This window comes from Anopheles nili, chromosome 3, assembly GCF_943737925.1.
Source record: "Anopheles nili chromosome 3, idAnoNiliSN_F5_01, whole genome shotgun sequence".
Taxonomy (NCBI): Eukaryota; Metazoa; Arthropoda; class Insecta; order Diptera; family Culicidae; genus Anopheles; species Anopheles nili.
Window position 1 is genome coordinate 60,785,370 of NC_071292.1, and position 20,835 is coordinate 60,806,204.

The 20,835-nt window shown below is 46.6% G+C and overlaps 1 protein-coding gene across 1 annotated transcript in view; it reads left to right on the top strand.

The window, feature by feature from the left end:
- The window catches only part of LOC128726477 (cyclin-dependent kinase 14), an 84,608-nt gene that overhangs the window by 28,987 nt on the left and 34,786 nt on the right, over window positions 1-20,835 (top strand). The window contains exon 3 of the mRNA XM_053820290.1: window positions 19,092-19,286. Coding sequence (XP_053676265.1) covers window positions 19,092-19,286 — 195 coding nt within the window. The remainder of the gene's footprint in view (window positions 1-19,091; window positions 19,287-20,835) is intronic.

The window sequence follows — 20,835 nt, forward strand, 5'->3', positions numbered from 1 at the left end:
CACTTGCCCATGAAAAATGATCCTGATGATCCACGTAACGCATTTATCATGTTTGATTTACTTCGTTCGAGACCTCCGTTGCGCTTCGCCGAGTTGTCCAGTTGTTTAATGATCGTCCTTTATCTTGCTTTTGTTTTACGTTGTCTGCTTTGATGGAAGGACTATAGAAAGGGTAATTTTGGAGGATTTTTAGCTTTCGTGAATTAGATGCAAATTGTTAAAAAATAACAGCTTGCTCTGTTAGCAGTTCAAATATAAGAAAAAGGGTCAACCGCGAAACCGAACAAATTGTTCCTGGGCTTTAATTGAGCTGTAATTTAATGAGCTGAGGATTTTAGTTTCATTCATATTTATATACCAAAATCAACAAGCCTATTGGACATTAAAGTCCGGTAAGACATTTCGAGCAGGCGAACAAATTTAGTGATATTCTTAAATCGCGGCTGCGCTTTGTTTCGCCTAGCACTTCTAGCGAGTGTTCTCCGCGTGGGGATTATTTTTATTCTCCCCCACTAGGTATGGTAATGTCGCCATTTCCATGTACAGCACCTTTCACCAAACGCCAAACAATACTCTTTGACTAAACGGTCGCATTTCCCTATTGCGGTTCGTTTCGCCAATCGTGCACGTGAACCGGAAAGGAAAGCAGAAACACTCGGCTGAATTATTCATACGACCGTGCATCGGGGTGCCCTTCGGCTAGATTTGCCGCTCGAGAAGTAGGTCAAGCTTCACTTATCTCTGCGGTGTGTCGCAGGACGACATGCGCCGTTGTTCGGCGATGTTTTTGGCGTTCGTTCGTTCCACGGACGTAAACAAAAATATAACATCATTTCCCTGCGAAAAAGCAATACATGGCCACATCATCTACAGCACCACCGTCATCGGTATCATCATCAGCATCGGCGCTGCTTACGACCCACAAAACAATTGTACAATTTATTCCGAAGCGTACACAACCGTTCAGCCGATCTCACGCGCCCTTCTTACGCGACATGAGTTTTACCATATGCTCGGAGATGTCGGTTTTCCCATGTGCAGCTCGGTACAAAAGTTGCTCCCCCATTCGTGTACTAAAACTGTACAGTGTCGTGTGTCCCTACGCATCACGCCATTTATGATGTCGTTACATTATAGGAAGTTTTTACGCGCTCGCATCGGTGGTGTTCGAGTCGATAAAAAAAGGACATCCTAATGGGACATCATTTTTCGCCATTGGCAAACACTTTCCGGCCCGTGGAATCGCAGCTGCTGTGCGAACCGTTATGGTTAGCGATTCAATGCCAATGGGAGGTGGGCCGGTTGAATTTGACGAGAAATCGACCAACCCGCGTGGCCAACAACCCCCTCGTTGAGAGGGGGAAAAGGTTTTTCATGTTCCGCCTGGAACGTTCCTCGAGGGAACATTTAAGAGCGCTGTCATGTCCGCAGTCAGATAAATGGTGATCGAACGATCGTCCAATGATCCATTCACTTTCGGCTTAATATTCAATCGAGCTCTTCCGCTTGAGATTCTGGAAGGTGTAGGTTGATAATTTTGTTGCCGAAATTTCTTGACAACATATTCTTGTTCAACATTTATATGCTTCTGCAACGTAGCGCCACAATTTTGCCTTGTTTTAAGCAACGTTTCCTTTAGATTGTTCCCAAGCTTTAATTCAAAGGAAAGTTAGAATTTTCCTTCCATTTGCAGCTACTTATCAATCCATAGAAGCCGCCATACGACACACCTGACAGCAGTGGTCTCGCCAGGACAGGCAGTTTGCGTGTCCGTTTAGAGCACAGTTTAGCCACGGTTTAGCACATACACATTTCCGTGAAGATGCTAAGATTTCATTAAAATCCATTTCCAAACAGCGTCCATTTCTCGCCCCAGAATCGCCGCCTCCACCCGATGGTATTTGCATATTTAAACACTGCTTCCGATCTCTATCTGTTTGCCGATCCCACTCAGCACCGCCCACGCTATGGAAGAACGGTTCGGTTTCATAACAGCGTTGCCACCTCGGCGGCAGTCGGGTGTGAACTGAAGGATTTGCTCGAAGATATCGAGAGGCCGGACTGGGAGGAGTATTTCCTCATCATTTGGATACTTTTCGGGGGCAGCAGATAAGTGATTTTTTTTTACTTTCATTACCACCGCCGCCAGGAGGTCCCGGGAGTGTCTTTGCCCGCTGGCGAACTCTGCGCCACGCTAATGGTGGTGATAGTGGAAGCATTGTGTTTACCTTGGTTTAAATCCACCGGTACGAGCGTGCATTAACAACGAGAGAGTGAGAATGTTAAAGCACTCCGAAGAAGTGGATGAACATTCATTTCGGAAGCTGGCTAAGAACTGTGCTCCGAAACTGGTGTGTGTGTTTTTTATTCGTTTTTTTTTGTTCGGAAGGCATAATTATCAGGTAATTAAAATTTTATTGCACACTCTCTTCCTACCTAATCGGCGAACGAGAGACCGGAACAAGAGTCTGGTGGCCATTCGTTGCTACACGAGTGGTTTTTTGTCTGAAGCCGTTTGTTACCTTTTTTTTCTCTTTTCAATACCGTTAACCCTATCTTTGCTCCGGCTCCTGTAAATAAAATAGTAATTGGAATGGCGGAAGACATGAACTGATTGCGGTGGCTTAATACTCTAAATAGTATCTCTAGCCAGTAACTCGTGCGAGAAAGACAAATTAGAAGCTAAGCCAGTTGTTTATACGACGGCGGCTATTTCAGTAAGCTTCTCGGAAGATATTTGCTCTCAAGATAACTTGAGGTCTACTGGTGATCTGATCTATTTGTTTTGTTTCGTGGAACTAAATGAAAAGTTGGTGCAAGCATTCTTTGGAATGGCTATTAAACTAAATATTTTTACATTCAACTGTTAAGTAAATTAATTTGGACCTATCAAATATTCTATTTCTAAATGAACAATTCCTAATCCAAACTAATGTCTTCCTCCCAGCAATTCATCATTGTTACATTTTATTTTATGAATTTTTTTTCTCTTAATTTTGTCAAGTATAGTTCAATCCGAAAAATTGAGTTGAATAATGCAAAAGGGGCTCATTTGCATTCGTAGATCCCATTTTAAATTCGGTTCAATGCGTTTCTTTCCCAAAGCATTGAAGCACGCTACTCTTTCTCTTTCGCAAAAAAAAAACTGGAACGATATAACTCAAAGACGAATTTGAATTTTTACATGACCACAACGAGATATTGCACCCCCACCAGCGCTCTCACGTGTGCGTGTGTGTGTGTGCCTGAACCATTTGGTTGCCAGCGTTTTGCACAAAATGCAACATTTACGATGCTTCTACCACCCGGTGCGCGGTGTGTATTGTTTCGCTCGTTAAACGGTAACATATTGGCGCTGAAGGAGCGAAGGAAAATAAATCCACCACACACTCACACACCACACGCCATTTGGCTAGACTCGTCCCGTGCTCTGGACTAGACAGCATGACTAGACGGCTTTTTGTGTGTGCCCAACACAACACACGGGAAGCCACCCATCATGCCCCTGTTGGTTGCCGATCGCGACCCGATGGGTGGTGGGTTGTGCATGCATTTATGATGCTCTATGTGTGCTCACCTCCCGGTGCGATGTATTTTAGACGGTGGGGGTCTCGCGTTACAGTAAAAACCACCCTCCCTTTCGGCACCATCCGCCAGCAAGAGAGCTCTCCGGATGAAGCTTCCTGGAGGGTTGATTGGAAAATTTATGCTAAAACCACCTGTGTGTATGTGTACGTGTGTGCGTGAAAAAGGGGGATCCAGTCGCCACAATACCGCCCCAGTGCCGCCCACAAGAGATGAATTCGTTCACTGAGTAGTGTCACTGTGTTTCAAGCCCTTGTGTAACTCAACCGGCGAGAAATGCAGAAGGAAACGCTGGATCGTCGTCAGTGGCGTTACCGTGGTTCATTTGTGGTGCAGTATCCGACTATCCCAGTTCAGCACCGAGGGGAGGTTTGGTTGGTGGCTGTCTAGCATAAATTTGAATTGAATCAATTTACGATCACCTGCTGTGGGTGTGGATGTGGCCAAACCCTTCCTGTACGGGTGGTACTGTTCGCGAGTACCGCTGTCACACCAAGCAACAGTTACGAAACGGGCTCGTCGGATTTATGGTCAGTGGGAATAGGCAAACCAACGTTGCGCTGAAAAACTTGGATCCGGAATTGTGTACCGTTTCCCTCGCAGCATAACTCCATCAGAAACCCTCGAGAGGGTAGCTGCAGCAGTGTATGAACATGTCCATCGATACCGAGCGGAAGCAGACAAAAACGCTCGCACACAGCGTGATGAACCAAAGCCCACCTAGCACACGGTGTCTAATCCGGTGTAAAATTTATTAGAACCTTGTCGCGCGAAATTGATTTATTTATCGCACAGCAGCTCGCTCGCCCGAAGGCCAGTGGAAGGTGCGTGTGCGTTGGATTTTCCATGGCTTTGCACTTTCGGACGGAGGTGTATCGAAACCTCGAACGGAAAACTCCGGACATCCGAGCTTCATTTCGAGAGGTTTTGGTTTCGGGTTTTGAGTTGATTAGAACACCACCCGTATGTGTATGAATGGAATTTGGGGGATACGAGATTATCACACTACACTGCGCTTGGTCGCCCTTTGGATGGATTAGCGTGTGATAGTGCGTTTCATGTCTGTCCCCAGTGACGCCCCGAACGAATGCTGCGGTGTTGGAATGGAAATTAGCAATTTCCATCACGGTGGCACGAGAGCGTTTCCGATACCGTAATACGTTCCCGGAGAAGCCTACGTGGCGTAGTAAATCGTGTGAGCAGAGCCCACAATTCTGGTACAGGTTTATGCAACGGTTGGCTTGAACCGGGTGGTAATTAAAATGTCAAAATTGATCGCTCTCGCTGAGTGGTCTGCGGCTAGCAGTGTCAGGATTCTTGTGAAAACGAGATTACAAAGCTGACGACGTTCGGATTTGGATGGATAATTATGGGTGGTTAGCTTGCGTAAAAGTAACTAATCCAAGGGATATAATTTTGTGCTGAACTTTAGCTCGCGTAACAAATTTAGAGAGCGTACCATAGTTTTTCAAATTGTTTATTAATTAAAGTAAAATGAAATTACAACCAATTTTTCAGAAATTTTTATACTTAAACTCTTACACATTGTGTTTGAGTTCATGTTTCTCACTTGCACATCACTTAATAAACAATTGACCCGCAACAGCTCAACCCGTAGTAATCAGCTTACCAACCGACCACTCAAAACGCCACGAATGATACAAATTGCATAGAAGGTGTCGGAAAGTGCAAGCGAGCTACGTTGAAAAGCGCATCGGAAATGATGGTGCTCCTAGTGCTTCACCCTTGCACCGTTGCACCGAGGAGCAACTTTTAATGGAATTTTAATTGTGTTGAAATGGCTTTTCGCTCCACTTGGAAACTGTGCGCCCAATACAATTGGGGGAATAAATATGCCCGTTCCGTTCCCAGCAGTTGCATGCGTCAACAGCTCGGAGAACCAGCCTATTAGAGGCCCTGGAAAGAACTTTTGCAAACCCGTAAAGCAGATTTCATAAAAAAGAAAAAAGAAATGAAGCAAAATATACTCCCAACAATCCTCGGGGCTGTAGGCTTTTGGAGCCTGTTCGTTTCCTCCCTATAACCGGATCTGACAATTCCTATTATCGAGTCCGACGGTTGGGATTACCGAGAAGTGGTTCATCGTATCGATAGGAGAGTGTTTTTTTTTTGCTTGCTAAATGGTTTACTTCCGCTCAACGTCGATAAGACGGTGTTTGTTTTTTATCCGCCGCTTGGCTGAAGATCAATATCGCCAAATAAGATTAAGGAATCAAAGTGGTTCGGATTTTCTATGAAAGCGATTATCGGCGTTTCCTTGAATTGCCATTTTTTGTGCAGCGTATGAGGTTTTATCCAATCTTTGTGCTACTATTATACTATGGTAAACATTTATGGAAATGATTTTTGTTGAGTATAATCAAACATGGAGATTTTTCTGCTGGCTCGAGTGCACTCCATCCGATACGTTCATCATCCACGGATAGGATAATCCAATTTCTAGCCGCGGAATGAAGCACTCTAGGGTACCCAGCTGTAACCGGAGGCGTTCTTTTTCCCAGTATCATCAAGCAAATCCTTTCGTCCTTCATTTTTGTTTCACATCGCTGGGCTTCGAACACAGCATCCCCAGAGGGCGAATAAACTGTTTCATTGCCAATAACTGCCTGAACAGGAATGGAATGGCTACCAGTGTTTTGGTGGGTGTTGAAAGATGCCGAAGGGCATCCGGTGGTCGGTTGTGGCGCTATGTTGCCGACGGGAGGTTCTTTTGCGCGCTGCGGACCAACTTTTACCAGTGACGTAATTCAATTGTTGTTTGTGGCTCGGAAAATTTATGCATCCCGCTCGGGGGAGATGAGTCAGTGAATAAATTTGTAGTTTTGTGGCATCGATTGGCAAAGCAAATTTGATCGCAACATTTGCCGGCCGTTATCCTGCTACTCGATAACTGAATTACTCTTCCAGCGCGTATCTAATTAATAGAGAGAAAAAGTTAGCTCTGTTTGCTCAGTCATGTTCCTACGTTCTGTGTAGCATTTCGTGTAGGGCACGTGAATGATGCCGTTCCCTAGCGACGATCAAAGAAATAAAACTCACCAACATATTAACCTCAATTTAGCACGTTTCAACGCCATTTCGGCAGTTGTAACACGCTTCGCGAGCGTTGATTTTACACCAAATGCGACCCTCTCGCACCCCGGATGGTTTATTTACTCAAAAGCTCCTCCTTCTCGACGGGGGAGTGAGAAAGAAAAAAGCAACCGAGGGGAAAAAATGAAACATAAAACACTCGCTCCCGTTAAAAAGGCTAGAAACGTAAGGCCCCTCACGAGCATGTGGGCTGTCGTCGTCAGTGAATCTCCCTCTCTTGGCGGGCGTAAAGGATGCCCTATTTTTTGCCTGTCACAAACAGCGCACGACAATGTAGCAGTTGGGCGTGGAAAGAACGAATCCACACGGTGTGTGTCGAGCACAATGCGTTACTCGAGTTCTTATGTTAAATTAGCATAATAGTAATAACAGCAAACGAACCTTGCCGGTTCGTGCGAAGTCAGTCAGATGGTTTCTTCCCCCGCCGGTTGCGAAAATTTGACGCGAAAACGAAAACGTGTGGCACTTTCCAATCGTCGGGCTTTTGATGTGGAAGTACCACTCGTGAAAACCCTCGCCACGTGTGAAAGGACTTGCCCCGGGAAGCCAGTTGTTTTCCCCCAATTCTTGCAAGTTCCTCATCGGGTAGCAACAAAAAAAATCCTCCGCCTAGAGGAGCTTGCTTCACAGAGGCCTTTCGAATACTGTCGCACGTTAGGTGAGTTCTCTTCCCAGTACGCACGAAAGCGCCACCCCTCGGTTGGCGTCAAGCGAAGAATCCATAATGACTTGTTTTCGCTTCTCTGACGCACATTCTGCTCTCCACGTGCGTAATGCCCACACGCAAGCGAGAAACCAAGGCTCACAAAACGTTGTCTTCTGTGTGTGTTTTTTTTTGTTATTCCCTACCTTATATGAGCGCCTAAAAAATAGACCCCCACACCTACGAAGAAACAACACACCAGCCCACTGCCTTTGGACGGTGATGGTTGTGTTTCGCGAACTTGATTACGGCATTAATGGGGCGTTTTTCCGCTACCGTGCGCCGTTTTCTACGTCTTCCCCGACCACCGTTGGCTCTTTTCACGGCAATGGGTGTTTGGGTGCACGTCGTCCTCGTGACATCCTCGAAGCTGTAGCGTTTGGGGTTGGGTCGAGTTTTGGGGTGATGTTTTCCAGCGTTAGGAGGGTGGGTTTTCTTCTTCCGCGTGTGACGCTTGTGACCTTGTGAGGGACACCGCCTGTTAATGGTGGACGAAACCCAACCTGTTTGCGTGTGGCCTACGGCAGGAAAATGTAAGCGTGCAAGAAGAAGTGTGTATGTACGTGGGCGATGGTTTGCTCTGGGAAGGCGTTAAATAGAGCCTCGTTTTCTCGCTTTTCCGCAGCAGCCGTTGACTGACAGCTTGTGCTGTCTTTGGCGCGATGATGTAAAATCATGCGAATGCTCAGCTATTTGCTTGCGAACTTTTCCAGGCGCTGTCACCCATCGGAAGTGATTTAGTTTAAATTAATATGTGTGTCTTTTCTATTCGCGCACTCCTGCATCTTTTATATTCCGTTTCTGCTTTTCTTCATCACCTTAAGCGACGGCTTTTTTACGGTAGACCGGGAAAACATCTGCAGGGTCTGCAGGATGAATTTTTATCAACCCAGATATTTTGTTTACCTTCCAACAGCTTCACATGTGTTATTCGTTGTCCCAAATTTTAAGCAAGTTAATGTTGAGTTAATTTGTGAGTTCGTGGACTTTTGAATTCAATTATGTCATGCTTGCTTTGATTGACGTGTATGTTGGAACTAAGCATTGCTGTTGTGCTAAATCGGATCCCCATTCATACTGCCCGGTTGGTTGCTAGAGAAGGTAAAGAGGAAGTACCATGCAATCATGCATCTTTAAGAATTTCATTCCCGGACCGGAATCAAAGAGATTGCCGCCCGCAACCATTGCACGAATGGGGCCGCAGCTGTTTCAATAAACATTGATTGGACTAATCAAACAGTGGTCGTTACGAAAACGACAACGAATCGCTCAACACGTCTTGCCCCCCGCTCGTTCGCCAAAACCCATCGCCGCGTTTCCCTGGTTTCCGTTGATTTTCGTGAGGCGGCCATAACCTCTTGACGCAACACGGCCACGCAAATGTGCTTGCGCAACGATTACGAACATCTGCTGGTGGGTGCCGTTGCCGGATGGAAACCCTCCGCGTGGGGCGCACCGTATGGCAACCGGCCAGAGGGAAGCTGGGTGGTGTCCTTCCGAATCCTGGTAAAAGACGTTGGCAGATATGAAAGCCACCCACGGCGTCATCTCACCGCCACACCACACCGACCACCGTCGATGTTTGTGAGCTGTCAATAAATGGTTTCCCCGAGAGTTTGTGGAAGTGCCTTCGCCATGGTGATGGTGCGAAAGATCTATGGCGCAATGGCGGGGATAGCTGGAGCTCCTTGTCCTTTTCGTCGTTGGTTTTGGGGTCCGCCTGCCACTAAATCACCCATAAACGGCGTTTAGCATACGGGGCTCGCGCGCATTGATTGATTGATTAGTTTGCTCGGGATCGATTCATTTCCTTTTTCCCAGCTCTCTTGTGGCTTTTGTCGGTTCTGCGCGCATGGTTGTTCCGGTGCGTGTTTCCATGTCGTTTCCTCGTTCCCATTTGCACACAACTTGAGCCCGAAACAGCGATCGAAAATAAGGCGTGCAGGGTGTTTTAGTTTTTGTTTCCCTGAAATTCGAAAGCCAGAAAAGGGCAGTTTTTTGTGTGCCTGCTAAAGAGGATCAGCTAAACCGTTCCCACGTTCGTCGGATTAAATTGGCCAGCATTTTAGCCGCGTCATGTTGAACGTGAGACGCTGCGGCACTCTAGTTCCCCAGCTGCTGCAGTTTCCGTTCGCTACCGCAATTTTCCCATTGCACTCAATTTAACTGGACGAAACGCGTTGCACACGTCCTTTGAGCCGTTAGGCGAAACGCGGGTGTAGAAATAAAAGCAAGCAAAAAATCCAATCAAATTTTTCGTTTGCACTGCGCCATCAGCATAGCAGCACACACACATTAAAAAGGGTCAGTGCAGTGCGGGGGCTAACAAGCTGATTTAATATCAACCCGCATGAGTTGTTTGATGTTAGTAATTAAATTAATTTAAAACATAATTCGAAGGCATAATGATGCACAGCGTGCCTGTGGGGCTGGCGCAGTGTCGTTGGATTTATGTGTATCCCGCATCTGTTTCAATCCCGTGGCATGTGTCCGCTTTATGATTGCGTTCTTCATTTTATTAATGTTTTTGCGGTGCCTCAATGCTGCTCACGATGTGCGGCAATTTGATTACTTAATGACAGCTTTTTTTTTTAAATAGAATAATGATACGCCTCGCAAATTATTCACATATTTCAATTATGTTCGATCGTATTCCTCGGTATAAGCACCACTGCATGCAATCAATAATTCGATCATAAATTTGTGCTTTCGATTTCATATACACAAACACGCACTGTCTAACGGCTGCGAAGGATTTATATCGATTAATTTCCTTTTTAAAAGCCACCAGAAGTGACCACCAAATTGATCATCCTAATTAAACGGAAACATAACCCTCCTGAACGGGGTTTGGTTTGGTGTTTCGATACTATCGCTTCTACGGTGCAGAGGCGTGCGTCGAATACTTATTTCCGTAGCCTTCGGCCGTGTCAAAGGTGGGGTCATTGCTAGTTCTACCGTCGCCTATTAGTATTTTATTCACATACGATCGTTTTCTGTTGCGGAGAGTTATCGCCACAGTTCACGCCACTCACCGCCATGAAAAGCGGTCGTTTTGGAAAGGAACAGAATGCAAAGCAAATAATGCCTTGGAGCGACAACTTGTGACGGCGACGATTCTTTACTTAGTATCCCTTTTCGATGGATTAGCATCGCATAAATTGTGAGCCCCAGGCAAGGAAAACCAACTGTGTGTTTGTGTGGAAGGTCACAAGGCTTCCGGGCCAAGTTCCGGACTCGATGGACCGCCCGACGGTGGAATTATTAATGAAATGACGCCACGATAAGGTACAGTGATCATAAATCACAAAGGGCCGTGACTTTTTTTTTTGCTCCGTTCCGTTTCACTGGCGTCAAATACACAAGGACAGTTTATTGTTGGACCACAAACACCGGATCGTTAGTACGCAGTTTTGAGATCGAATGGGACGGAAAATGATTATTAATCATTGTACACAAAGCTGTTACAAATTGCTACACAACACTGAATGTGTTTTTCATTTAAACAAAAATTGTTCGAAGGCACGCTAAATTTAAAAAATGTTCATCTCATGTTAACTTGAATCTATTTCTCCTTTGAGGATATCCAAATTTTTAATAGTTCAAAGAATGCAATATGTACACCGGAAAATTTCATTTGAAAGTTCATACGTATGCAAATCACGTCGAAAGACAGCCCGACGTCAGCCCTACCAATGTAACCAATGTCAGCTCCGCCCAATGTTGCCACCGTGAGATATGATGCGGTGACTTGAGTTGATTACCCGATGTCGTTTGCCGTAGAATGCGAAATTTTCTCGCCTTTAATTTTTGTTGAACGCTTCTGCATGAAACTGAGGGAGCAAACGATCGTGTCCCTTCAGTCGTTCGTACAATGTTGCAGAGAGACCCGCTGCCGTTGCGATGAGCGGAATGTCAAATAAATCTGCAACTCAGCGCCACCGGTATTGCGGTTGGCACACGCCAACGTTGGGGCTTTTAATTAAAATTTGCTTCACCGCGTTCGGAATGTTTCGCAATGGAACCCGCCGTCGCTTTGTCGCTGCTGGGCGTGAGAGATTTCATGTCACCCTGGAATCTCATATCAATATCCCCAAATCAACGCGCATGGTTTGGAACGGCAAACGGTCAGGGGTTGGATAAATCCTGTGACGAAATGGAGGTGACATTTTCGTGGCGTCAGAGATTTCCAAACGACTATGCTTGGTTTTTGTCGAAGGGAATGTTATTAGATTGAGTCGAGATCGACAGCGTTGTGATGAATTTAGACACTCAAAGTTTTAATAATTGCTTTTTCCAGCATACGCATTTTTGTTTTTCAAAAGTAAATAATGCAAAAACAATACTCCTTAATAGTTTTACCAATGAACTATGATGATTTACATTGAATAATAGTATTTGAATATGTCTAATACAGCCACATTGCTTACTATTATTTGGAAATTGTATAAAAAAATATATTAGACAAGCAGTTAAAGGAATCAGTTGACCGGGGTATTCAGCTGACGCGGGTTGTGTGTTTGCAGAACCATTCCCGTCGAGTTTAGACGTCATGCAGAGCTAAATCTACCACAACATGCTTCGACAGCGGTTTAGTGACGAGTTCATTAACTTTGTTTTCATGTCGTGCATGTTTGTGCACGGTGGCGTTTACATATCAGCCTGTCCAGCCACCGAAACAATGGATAAACCACTCGCGACAGTTCCTCGGTAATCGAACGTTTGTTCCATGGGATTACCGACGAACGAAGCAAACAAATCGAGAGGACTAGAGAAAGCATGCAAAGGAAGGAAACGGCGTGCCGAGGGTCCTTGTCGCCATTGCCGACGTGTGACATAAATAAATTGATTTACAGCAATTAGACTAATTGCAATTAGTTTAATTACTTTTTGCAATTACGTTACACGAAGCGCCGTGGCCTCGTCGCGAATTGCAAAAAGCTCCACCGACGGGTGGTTGGTGGGCAATAGCGCAAGCATCCATTTGTGGCGCACAAATGAGTCAGCGAAACTGGTGGCAGGGATTAGAATTGAAACGTTTGTATCTCTCCGGTGGGATGTGGCATTTTAAATCGTTTAGCGCTCAATCGTTGTTGAATAAATACCCGCCTGCATATGAAGCGCGGCACGGATTCAATTTTGGCACAAAGGAGGGTAGCTTAGAGCTGGCTTAGCGAATTAAGTCATCTTCCATTCGAGTGATTGATGAAGTTTTTATTCCTCGACGGCCTTGGACAGGTTTTAGAGAACATCGTCTTTCACGCAATTGCCTTATAAACAATGAATGTCTCTTAACGGAGGAAATGATGCTTCAATTCGCATTCATTGGCCAATCGATTTTGATAAATGATTTTTTAAGGAATCATTACGAAGGTTTTTTTTTGTATCAGCTAAGTAGGAGATAGGCTAACTGATTTTTCGGGTTATATTACTTATTTTGCTTTGTTTTTTAAACACCACTTTATATGTCATGTGGATTCCAGAAGAATCCCGTGGCTCTTCATAACCGTCGACTGTTTTATTGAACAACGCGTCTAATCGTCGCCTGCCATTTGACTTTCATGATGATGACCTGTGCCATGCTCCGACCGTAAACCATAATTGTAATCTTGTGACAACGGCTGTTCAGCGTTTGTGCACGCTCGCACCGCTGCCATTCCCAGCCGTTAAGCTTGATTGACAAAGTTTGTCAGCGAAAGCGCTTCATTTACTATCGCCTTACGTGCCGGTCCGGAATGGTAGCTCTTTCGCGGCCATGTTTTGGGCGTTATTGAATTTTTCCGTCTGGAAAATTGTCTACCACCGTCGTAGCTGCACATCTTCTGGGGTACCTTGTCTTGCTGTGGGAAAAACCACGGTTGATAACGACAACGAACGGTGCAGACGATGGCTTCGTGTAATAACTTTCGCATCCCGTGACCCCCTGCTAAGTGCCGCCACAAACTTCCGGGCTAAGTAGTATTACATCTTCGAAACATGGTACCTTCATTTCGCGGCCACTTTGGATAGATCCGCGCCGAAACCGGCGAACGGAAACCGCCGAAAGAGTTGTTGTTCGCTCAAAGCGCTCGTAATGGCCTGGCTGTACTACCATCGCGTCGCTTCATCCGTTTGCCTGGGTGAGACTGGTATTGTTGCTTGAGGGGCAAATCGGCGTTGGACCACCGTCTGCTTCCTAAAACTTCCGAAAATGTCAAACCGCAAACGATCCGTTTGAGGCGCGTCTCGCACTCTAGCAACTCGTTCCAAGTGGCTGGTTAATTAAAATACAATGGTTTGACAGCAGTTTGTGGAGCTAATTTTCCACTTTTCAATTAAACATTTCCCGCTTTTCGGGGTGGCGCAATAGAAAATCAAAGCTAGTAAATCCAACGACTGCCTTGCGGCGGAGTTTTCTTTGACGAAACCGAGCGAAAACATGCCGTTGAGGGCCGTTGAGTAGCATGGCGTGATTTATGAAGACGTTGTTTGCACGGCTGCGTCAAACGTAATCAGTGGAGTTTTATTCATTGTCTACACATACACACCGTCTGACGGGGGAAATGGTTCCCCCCCACCCATTCAGATGAGTTTACCGTCATTCGTCGAAAGTCAATGTGCCAGAGCGAGAAGAGGAAAAGGCTCATTGCACGCGGACAAAACGATGATGACGAAGATGCGCGGGCTTCGTTGCCAATTTAGATCACGTTTCGCTCAGGAAACAAAGCACACCAGCTTTGCCTTCGAGGCCACCATTTCACGAGAGAAAGAGAGGTGTCCAGCAAAAGGCGGAGCAGACGACCGCAAAATGTAATCGAATGGCTGGCAACCACCACCACCATCACCGGTGGCTATTTATGGTAAGGATCTGCCCCATCCCAAAAGCCCCTGCGGCAGCATCCCAGGTTCAATCCGAAATGAGATCATTCCCGAGCGATCCTGCAAACGAGGCGGACAGCGAAATATTCACGTGCCTAGGTCCGGTACTCGGTCGACGCGGATGGCCAAGGGACGAGTCAATCCGGAAGGCATGCAGTGCCAAATTGAGTGTAATTTGTAGAGCGCAAGTTACGCTTTTTTTTTTGTTGTTGCTTGCAGCCCTCCAACCGAGGTCCGTTCGATCACGTAGCAGACAGCAGAGCGACTGCTCGCTTCGCCTCCGGCTTTTTCCCGTTCGATCGGAAGACGGAAACCAGCAATAGCTGGCCCCCCCGGAGTGCTGGGTTTTTCTTTCCTCGGTGCAAAACGAGCCGGTTCGAAGACGCCATTAATGAAGGACAGAAATTGATGTTAACCAATATTGGTATTTCCAGTGGGAAAACGTGACTCTCTTAGCTTATCGAACGTCTTATGCTTATTAAATCTGAGGTTGTTTGAGAGCGAGAGAGAGAGAGAAAAAAATAACACAGCATTTGAAAAAAAGGACCCAAATTGCTCTTGATCCCGCATGATTGATTTTTAGAACAACACAAATCGGTTCGAAGCGGATGATTTATTCGCAAATAACGCACGGATTAAAAATAATTAGGGGTAAGAGAAGAGCGAGAAGAGAATAATACGCCCACCCGTCAACCGATATCCGACCGGAAGCAGCCGGGGGTTAAAGTTGTCAGGAAAGAAACGCCAAAGTTCCAATAAAGTTTGTCATGGAGCGTTAAGATGAAAGTCCCCTTAACGAGTGAACTTCGTCATTATTCCGCCTTGGGTGCGGCTGCCACGTGCAATTTCTTTCATGAATCACTGCCACCCATCCCATCCCAATGCGTTATCCTTCGCTGAACGCTCCTCCTCCAGGATATGATGGAGGTGGCTATGGAAGGATGCTCAGAAGAATAGGCACAACCACCGGAACGGGGCTCGGTCAAATTAGTCCGGCTGAAGAAACATCAATGGAATCGGCAGTAATTTAATAGACCGATTCCCTTTGATTTCGGGCCAGCTTCCGTTCCGTTCCTTCCGGTGACAGATAAACGCAACGATTCGCTTATCGTTGCCTGCGCAAAACTTTAGGCTCGGACAACAACGGCAATAAAGCACGCGCGCGCCACTCCACTCCTCGGAATTGTTGTCGATAGGTGATGGATTTTGGTTTCGGGAGCTCTGGGACGCCCATAAAATGGGCGCTCCCAAATTTGATTTACTTCTCATCCTCATCACATTGAAAGGCGAAGAAATTCTTTTGCGGCACTTTCAAACGTTTGGCTTCAACAGAGTGTCGTAAGAAGCTGCTAGCAAGCCACACGTGTTGGGGATGCTGTGGCTAATCAAAGGGGGCCCAACAGATGCACAAGAATCGGCAGATATTGCGCTAAATTCAGAGACGACACATGGCTACAATTCAGCTGCCCAATCAGAGGAGCTGCTTGTTTTAGGGTGCCCATTCCGAAAGCAGGCTGCATGGCAGCTAAATATTGGATCACGTGGGGATTCCCGGAAATGGAACTAATAGAGTTGGGTTTTATTGCGTTTTTTTTTCTCCATTCCGGATGCAGGATGCTCGAAAGGCCAACCGTGTGCAGAGTTAACGCCGGCTAACCTTTTGCCCTGTGCAATCTTCCTCCGGACACACGATGAGCTCTTCTACAGCTCATCTGAATAAATTCATACGGTTCCACCCAAAAAGGCCAGAGTACGGCAGCGCCTGCAGGAAAGTTTCCATCGGTGCGTCCACTTGGCAGCGAAGCTGACCGTGTTTGCATGTTTGCATAGGTTCGCTATGCTGACTCCGATGTTGCCCTCTCGCTCCACAAACTCCGCTCGATATATTAACCGGCACCGGCATATCATGTGTGTGGGTGTGTGTGTGTGTTTGTGTGGCTATGTTTACTCGCATTTTCCTGTAACGGTCCGGGAACTGTGCACGTCCTATTTTTGCCAGCGCACCACTCCCTGGATTCTTGTGCTGGTGTATCGTTCGGTTGGCCACACTCCTCCCACCAGCCCTTTCCTGGTGGCCTTTTCCGAGAGAAGGCGCACGCTTTCTGTGTCAAGGGCCGGTGAAGTGTTGAAAATGAACTGCATACAAGCCGGGAATGGCTGCGTCATCCGACACCGTACGGGTGGAAGTTGAACGAAAAAGGGAAAGCTCACTGCCCGGGCGATCGTTAGCACCGGAAACGGCTCCTGGCACTCGGTAACGGTCGTCGCCGTCAGCATCAGTTAGTAAGCCTCCCATGCTCCGGAAGGGCACCAGGGCGCAGTGGCAGTGACAGTGGCGCATACCTACCGGTTCGAAGCCGGATCACGGAACCAACCGCCACGGGGATGTGGTGTAAATCCATTTAAATTTAAATTTCCATCATCCTAATACCCGACAGCACACCAACAGCTGCCCTGGATTACGTACCCACTTTTGACTGCCGTATGCTGTGCACTCCCAGTCGGAGGTGGTTTGGAGGCGTTTGATGACTCCGCAAACTCTCGCCCATTTGTCGGCCCATATACGGTCCCGGTAATTGACCCAGTTTTTGGTTTCCGCTCGGTCACGCCCAAGGATGAGCCGCAGGTCTGTGCCTTTTCACTGCGTTGCGTCCTGCAGGTTCGCAGGACGTACGCAAGGACACACCCGTGGGTGTGATGTGTTGCAGAAACCCGTGAAATCCCTGATAGGCCAATTTGACTCGATCCTGCCGTATCATGCTGTCATCTTCAGTCAGCTCTCTCCCTCCTTCAACGATGGAGACCCACGGCCATCGCTCCATGAAAGCGCGATTCTCGATTGCCCCGTGGAGACGATTATTCATTCATGCACTCTGTTTCGCTACCTGCTGCCCGCTGGTTCAGCTATTTCTGCCCTACCGTGTCTCCGGCCATCAGTGCTCGGTATCTTCTTTCTGTCAGTAACGGTGTGGTGGACTTTAACCAGGAGCAGCGCTACGATACTTTTCCCGGATCACCAGGCAGGAACTTTCTCGTCCTTTTTCTCGAAGCGTGGGATTCTTTATGTTTGACGTCGGCCGTCGTCTCGTTAGTGCGGAATTCATCAGGCGAGTTTGTCGCGACCTCGGTCGGGATGATGTCCAAGGACTTTGGTGAGGAAAAGTTCCTGTAGTAAAATGGAAGAAAGGTCCCCATCGTAAGGTCAAGTGTTTGTGTGCACCTGGGGGACGAGCCATATGGCGTATGATTTGCTTCCTAGCGTTTGTTTTTTTTTTCTCTCCGTTCCTTGTTCTTCTTGCGACAGTCACACACCTTGAGCAGGTGCAAATCAAGAGTTTATCAAGTCACATTTCATTCGTCCCACGCCGCGTCTGTCGGAGTTGCTGCAGGTTGGCATCACGAGTCGCTATGATATTTGTCGATTGAAGCGTGTCAGTCTATGGAAGTTTTACCGGTTACCCTTGTCATTTCTTTTGAGGGACAGTTTTGAAAGTTCATCAGACTCATCGTAGATAATATTTTGTTGGAGAAATGGAACAAGCAGAGACTTCGAACGGATGAATTTATTTAGAATTGTCATTTAAGATGTGTTTCTATTAGATTTATCACTGTAAAAAATTATCAACGCTCAAGACCCAAGGTTCATGTAAAAAAATCCATTAAAAAGGGGCCCTGCATCAATGGTAGTATTAACTAACAAGCACAAGCCAAGTGCCAAAACAGGGAGATTTCTTTAATTTTCACACAGAGTGGCAAACAAAACAGAAAACATAAAATTTGCCAAGCGACAATGACGAGAGCAGATCCTCCGAGAGAGTGGTCAGGTGGTGCGCCGCCGTTGGTGACATTATTTTTCCACCGCTCCAAAGGGAAGTGTCATTAATCAACGTTTCTTCGCAGCGCGTCATTACGTTGCCGCGTTGGGTTGACAGAAAATCCATGCAACCCTCCTCCCCACGAACGGCGAAACAGAGTGGTGACTAGCTGGCAAAGAGTGAAAGAGAAAGAGATCATCGGGCACGCGTTGATGAATGCTGATGAAGTCTTTCACGCGTAAAGTGAAAAGTGGCTCATCTCTCGAGAGAGATGCATAAAGCGGGAAAGAACGAAGGATTCGCGTACTGGCAATGGGCAAGTGGATCTGTATGAATGTGGCTGTGTGTGCCGTTTTTCACTGTTTTTATTTGCGCTTGGTTTTTTACGCCACCAGTAGTGGCGTTGCCTCTTGGTGACAATTATGCACTTTTTCCTCTGTTGCGCACTGGAAATGTTTTCTCTCAGCTAAATGGCTAATCGGTGGGTGCTTCTCGCAATGACACTCGTCACTACGCTCGAGACGAGTTCTTTCGTCAGCGCTGATGCTTCTGGAATGCGCGCAATGGAGTATGCCCGGGGGCACACAATCCGCGTGGCTTCCCTGAGTGGCTAATTATGTTGCTTGCCCTTCGTCGTAATTGAAACGCTGTCAGAGGGTTACATTTCAAGCGAGAGTGCTGCAAAAAAACAATGAAGGTTTTTGTTTGTTTCTATTGCTCACTTTTCATTGTCCAGAAAGTGTATTAGAATTCGTTATAAACACTTCAAAATTATACATGCTTATTGCGTACGATATACAGGAGGGAAACCATTAGGTAGGCGGTTTCGTCGTCGAGCTGCATTCATTTCAGTAAACATAAAACAATAGCGCGATGCCCCACGGGCAGAGTGTAATTTATTCCCCAACGGCCCATTGGACCATCTTCAGAAGATGGCAGCCAATATCTGCGTGATGATGAATGTGGTTGAATAATTTTCCATTTCTTCTCTCTTTTCTTGTCATCTCCATTCACAGCGATATCGCGCGAGGAAAGCGACGACTCGACGCAGCAGAACAACCACCATCATCATCCGCATCATCACCACCATCACCACGGACATGGTCACAATCGTGGCGGTAAAGTGCCCTTCAACGGTTACACATCCGAGGAGTACCTCGACCGACTGGAACCAAACGGCAACATCCCGGCCGATAAGTCCTACAGCAAACGTAAGTACCGATCCGTTCGCGTGCCGCGTTACTACTACTCTGCTAGCTCTGACTTGCGACTCCTTGGAAATGGAGGGTTTGTTCTTCGTCTGTTGACAGCTATCTGACAGCTCGTCAATTCCACAGAATGGGCTTTAAAATCCATAAGGAAGGAAGCGGTTGCAAGACCTCGGGAAGTAATCCGAGGTGTCTTTCTTACACAGGGTCGTCAAAATCATTTCCGGTTCGCCACCAGAAAAAGGAGGGGCCGTTTCTTCGCAGGAAGAGAAGAGTAATTTTTTTTATGTGTACGATTTTCACCCTCTAATCATCCGCGGCATCTCACCGGACCGTATTGGAAGGTGTTGTTTTTCTTTTCGACTATCTAACAGTCTCACACCACCGATCAGACAGTGCACTCCCCTTGCCTTTTAAAAGGCGAACGTGCCTGTCATGCCTACAGGGCTCCGATTCCGTAGGGCAAACTTTCCACGGTCCGCTGGTGATGGTGTACGGGTAAAAAAAAATGCCCTGTCGCACTAATCTGTTTTCCTGCTTAAACACACCGGCTTTGTTTGCCGAACCATTTCCCGAACCGGGGCAGAACTTTTCGCATACACCAATATCATCACCACGGCACCGGTGGTTTTTGTCCGTGCGCGGGGAAGAGTTTTCCCGCGGTGTCGTGTGTCCGGGGGATCGTTACTGCGATAGGAACTGCGAAAAGCGCGTCGCTGACAGCACTGGCGCTTCTGCTGGCCTCTGTGCGCGGTAGCGGAGGAAGTGCTAATGGTTTTTCCAACTTTTTTTGTTGTTGCTTCTCTCCTACGGCTATTGCCGCCTTGGAATTGTGCCCAAAATTTGCTAGCTGCCTAAGGGCGCTTCCATAAAAAAGCGGCACACGCACGCACGCGAGGTGGATTGGAACATGCACCGGGGTTTTCTTTGTATTGTAGGTTTTGTTTGTGCCCTCGTCTGCTTTCATCCCCGCCGTGGGACAAACAAATTACAATCACGATTACGGAATAAAAGCTCTCATCGTACGCTCCGCGAGTTCTTTGACTCTCGAGGCGCCTTTTTTTTTTTGGGGCTTCTTCTAAAGACGCTGAAGGAGAACCATACAATCATCATGAATGGGAAGGTGGCACTGTGAGGAAGTCGCCACGTGTCTGTCTTGTTGTTGTTGGAGAAAAACCGTTTCGTCTGTTAAATCCATTGCGTGAGGAAAGAACAAAAGCCGCCAAATCGTCGACCTCGTCGCAGTGACGTTGTTCATCGATTTTTGTTTGTCTGGCGATAAGGGAGACTGCATTGCTTCTGCTGAATGTAGCGTATGAGATGTTGTCGACGGAAATTCTTCCGTTGTTTGAGGAGAGCATATTGACGAAAATTGAGTTCTATACTCAGTTATTCCTATTTATCAGGATATTATTTTGAAATACAATATTTTCAATGCTTGCTGCGAAATTGCATACACAATTAGTCATCCCATTAGTCAGTGTCTATATAATTTAGAACCATATCGTCACAGCTCCAGATCAACATAGATAATTTTAATCAATGAATATTT